General features: G+C 44.9%; 1 protein-coding gene across 1 annotated transcript in view; it reads left to right on the forward strand.

The window, feature by feature from the left end:
- The window catches only part of LOC116104687 (NXPE family member 3-like), a 16,326-nt gene that overhangs the window by 4,014 nt on the left and 7,593 nt on the right, over positions 1 to 4,719 (forward strand). Inside the window, exons 2-3 of the mRNA XM_031391179.1 lie at positions 2,258 to 3,000; positions 3,850 to 3,980. Coding sequence (XP_031247039.1) covers positions 2,258 to 3,000; positions 3,850 to 3,980 — 874 coding nt within the window. The remainder of the gene's footprint in view (positions 1 to 2,257; positions 3,001 to 3,849; positions 3,981 to 4,719) is intronic.

A 4,719-nucleotide genomic window follows, 5' to 3' on the forward strand; every position in this document is an offset into this window, starting at 1 on the left:
AGGCTGACTTGGTGCTGGAGGAGCTAAGGGTTCCACATCCTGATCTAAAGGCAGACAGGAACAGTGTCACTTCTGCCCTGGGCAGAGCTTAAGCATAGGAGAACTCAAAGCCCACATACACAGTGGGATACTTCCTCCAACAAGACCACATCTCCTAATAGTGCCACTTCCTATGGGCCAAACATATTCAAACCAGCAAATTCCACTTCCTGTCCCCACAGGCTTGTTCAAATACATGGATCTATGGGGGCCATAACTAACCATAGCATAATACAAATTACATTTAGTCCAACTTCAAAAGTCCCCATAGTCTATAGCAGTCTCAACAATGTTAATAATCCAACATTCAAAGTCTCTTATGAGATTCGTGCAATCACTTAACTGTGATCTGATATAAAATCAAAATAAAAGAGCAGAACACATACTTTCAGTGTCATAGGATATACATTACCATTCAAAAATGTCACAGTGAGGAAATGTACCAAAGCAAGACTAAAAACTGGCAGGGCAAACTGTAAAGTCTGGCCCTCCATGTCTGATGTCAAAGTGCTCTTCAGATCTCCAACTCCTGTCAGCATTGTACTGCAGCAGAATCCTCTCTTTGGCTGGCTCCACTTCCTCTTAGCAGTTTTCCTTGGCATGTATCACCTGGCTCTGCATCTCTGGCATCTCTGCATCTCAGGGTCTCTATGGCAACTTTAACTTTACAGCTTCTTTTTCTAATGGCTTGGTCCACACATTATCTTCTGGCATATTTCAAAGGGCTTGGGTCACCTCTCCAGCTCTGCCCTCTGTAGCATCTAGATTCTGGCTAACTCCACTTCACAGCTGATGCTGGTCTTGGTGGTCATCACATTCACTCTCAGACCAGGAGGGAAGGTTTTGCCATTTCCTTAAGACTAGCTTGGGGAAGGGTATACCAATTTCCCATGTGTCTGAGGCATTTGGGTCTTTGACATAGCTGTATCTATATCAATAGCATACTCAAGAATTCATCCATTCAGGTCTTGTTCCACTCCCCCAGGAACTCTGCCCTCAAATTATCCAAGAGTGACCTGAAACTAAATTCTCCTGCCCCCACCTCCTGAGGCCTGGGACTATAAACATGCCCTACCTGGCCTTATCTAAAGCTTATACATGTTATAATCAGTTTGTAATTTACAAACACACATAGAAGTAATTCAGGTGTTGATTCTCACTGTATTCAATATACAGGTTAGTTAAGTAGCATTTATATGCATATATTATATACTATCCATGTCCATGAACATAGTATTGAGATAAACCTTCACAGAATCCATTACCTGGTCTCCTTAGCCCCATTTCTTAGTTCTACTTACCCTCAAATCTTGCTGATCTACCAATGTACACAGTGAGATTTCTCTTGGTTCTCTCTTTCCACTGCCAGTTTAGATTTTTAAATTCTTGGGTCTGCAGAATGTGTAAGCATCTAAGCTACTATTCTCTAGCATATCAGATAATGTCAACAATGGGATCAGCAAGATAGCTCAGCAGGTGAGGGAGCTAGTTACAAAGCCTGATGACCTGAACTTGATCTCCTAGAAATGGATGAAGGAGAGAAATGACCCTACAAATTGTCCTCTTATATTCACTTTCAGGCCAAAAGATGCATACACATACATACACACACACACACATACACACACACACACACACAGAGAGAGAGAGAGAGAGAGAGAGAGAGAGAGAGAGAGAGAGAGAGAGAGAGAGAGAGAGTTTAGAAAGAAAATGCCCAACAGGCATTCAAAGCTGGGGAAATGGCTCAGGGATTAAAAGCATTGACTGCTCTTATTGAGGCCCTAGGTTCACTACCTAGGACCCATAGTGCAGGTCACATAATTTGTCCCTTGAGTTTCAGGTGAGACAGTGTTCCCTCTGTTCTCCTTGGGCACCAGACTTTTATATGGTACATAGATGAAAGCAAAACACTCATACACTTACATCAAAAAAAAAAAAATGAAAAAGAACATCACTGGGACCTCCAATATCCCTATTAACATAGGGTGACTCCAGGAGGAATTTCCAGAAATTCTACTAACACAATCACGCCAGCCTTGAGAAGTTTCTTTCACATAAGGGTCACGGTGACTCAAATGCCAGGCTTATGAAGGACAGACAGAAAGACACAGGCAGGTAGGACACCTAGGTGCTACTCAGCCAATAGGAACACCTCCTTCGAGGAAGAAAATGGGACACACACAGCACACAGGCATAATCCTCTCTCTTACACCCACAGGTGTTCTGCCTCATGAAGCCTTGGCATGGGCCCACGATCCATTGGCTCCCACAACCCCATCCTGCTACTGAACATGTCTCAGAATCTATCGACTGGGACTCTCTCTTTCAAGAACTGCCCAACCTGACCAACTTTCTATACTGGCCTCCAACTGGTGGACACAGGGATGATTTTTTGGCTTCTACCAGCCCCAGAACCTCTACTTACCACTTGAAGAGCCAAGTCCAGGCCACCTTTACTTTGGGAAGTAACCTAGAGGCCATCCTTGTGGCTAGGGATCACTGGGGTAGGCCCAAGTCTCATGGGGGAGATCTGTTTCGGGCACAGCTGCTGGGCCCAGAATTGAGAGCAGGAGTCCCAGGAAAGGTGAAGGATCTGGAGAATGGCACTTACCTCTTGTCCTTCCCCCTGCTCTGGGCTGGATGGGTCCAGGTGCAAGTGCGGCTGATCCACTCCAGTGAGGCAGTTGGGGTCCTGCAAAGAGTCTGGAGAGAAAAACGAGCCACTGTTGATTTTAGAGGATATTTCCGGGGAACAAATGGCTCTCAAGAGACTGTCATCTGCAATGTGGACCCCCAGTCAACTGGAGCCAAAGGGTCTACCTGCCAGTACAAGGATGTGGTGTCTGGGGAGATCTGGTACTGTGCTCAACCTCCTACTTTGCCCTGCAATGCTTTAGTGGGTCACTCAAGTGGAAGTTATCTGAAGGTGACCACGCCACATGATGAGGCCTTGCTTGCTGGGTAAGAAATCCAGAATCTTGAATGAGTCTGAGTCTTAACCCTAGGCATGTGGAGGTGAGAAGAGAATTGGAGGAAGTCAGTTATCTCCTTCCACCATGTGGGGCCCAAGTATCAAGCTCAGTCTGTCAGGCCTGGAAGCAAGAACATGGTCATCATCATCTTTATCATTACCATCATTGTCATCACTACCATCACCATCACCATCATCAACACCATTATCAACCATCACTTCAAGATTCCTACATCTGAAGTGAACTTGAATTTCTTGTGTGGTTGAGAGTGACCTTTTAATGAAGACAGAAAAGTTAAGAGTTAAAGGACTCTTTGGCCTAGGGTCAATGAGCAAGAAACCCTGTGTCAAAAAAGCAGGGGTGGGGTGGGATGGCACAGGTTGGAGGAGGTGTTATATTTCCTAATGACTGTTTGTATAAGAACAGTAACATAATTTATTGTGCTCTCTAGACTGTAGTGGCAGGAAAGTTGCATTTTCTCACTCTCTGTGGAGCTCTGTTTATTATAAAAGAGAAGTATGTAATTCTTCAGTCATCTTAACTATTAGTGAACTGGTAAGGCTCTTCCTTGTGTGTTCCTCCTAACCACTATACTCACCCCATGTGTGTTCCTCCTAACCACTGTACTCACCCCATGTGTGTTCCTCCTAACCACTGTACTCACCCCATGAGTGTTCCTCCTAACCACTGTACTCACCCCATGTTACTGTGCTCACTTTACTTTAGTGACCCAGATTTAGGCAGAGGATAAATAACCAGTCAGCCATGGTCTGCTCTTTGCAAATCTAATTTCCATCTGGTCAACCTCCATCAACACTCACACTCAGTGTTTCTTCAGGGATGTGACTGACCAGAAACTCCCTTCAGGCATACCTCCACTCCTGGTCCTACCAGCAGCCCAGGGGAACGTGAGTAAAATGGGTGAGCAAGGCTGGACCATGTTGGGGTTGGAGATGGACATCAGCTTAGGTGGGTTGTGCGCGTTGTGTCTGTGCTTGTGAATGTATTTTGGGTTTTTATCTGAAACTGTGTGCATGTGTGTGTGCTTCTGTGTTTATCTGTGTGTGTCTCTGTTCTCTATATGTATACATGTGTTAGGGTGTAGATGTGTGTGTGTGTGTGTGTGTTCCTGTGTCTATGTCTTCTGGCATGTATATATGTGTATATGTGTGCATATGTGTGTATGTGTGTAATGTATTTATGTCTGTGTGGTATATGTGTCTACAAGTGTCTATGCCTGTTTTGGGGCCTATCTTTGTGTTTCTGTCTTTGTCTGTCTGTCTGTCTGTCTGTCTGTCTGTCTGTCTCTCTCTCACTCGCTCTCTCTCTCTCTCTCTCTCTCTCTTTCTCTCTCTCTCTGCCTGTGTGTGTGTGTGTGTGTGTGTATACACGCGCCCACGCACATGCCTGTACCTGTGGTATATGGGTGGTTTTCACTCTCCTGTGCAGAAGTATACAGACACAAGTCTGATATCACAATGTTCTTCCCACTTGCTCTCTATCTTATTTTATTTTACTTTAAGTTATGTTACATTTTTTTTTTTTGGCAGGGAAAGCTGTTTCAACTGGCAGTGATTTTTTTATCTGAGAGTGACCAAAGCAGGAAAAACTGGGGCCCTGCCAGCCCAAGGGGAGCTGGTTAGATGGTGTGCAGGACTCAAGCAGGAAGGAAGAGTTAATTCTGCTCTTTCCAGCCACAGCCAGCAAG

The sequence above is a fragment of the Mastomys coucha genome, unplaced genomic scaffold (genome assembly GCF_008632895.1).
Source record: "Mastomys coucha isolate ucsf_1 unplaced genomic scaffold, UCSF_Mcou_1 pScaffold22, whole genome shotgun sequence".
Classification (NCBI taxonomy): domain Eukaryota; kingdom Metazoa; phylum Chordata; class Mammalia; order Rodentia; family Muridae; genus Mastomys; species Mastomys coucha.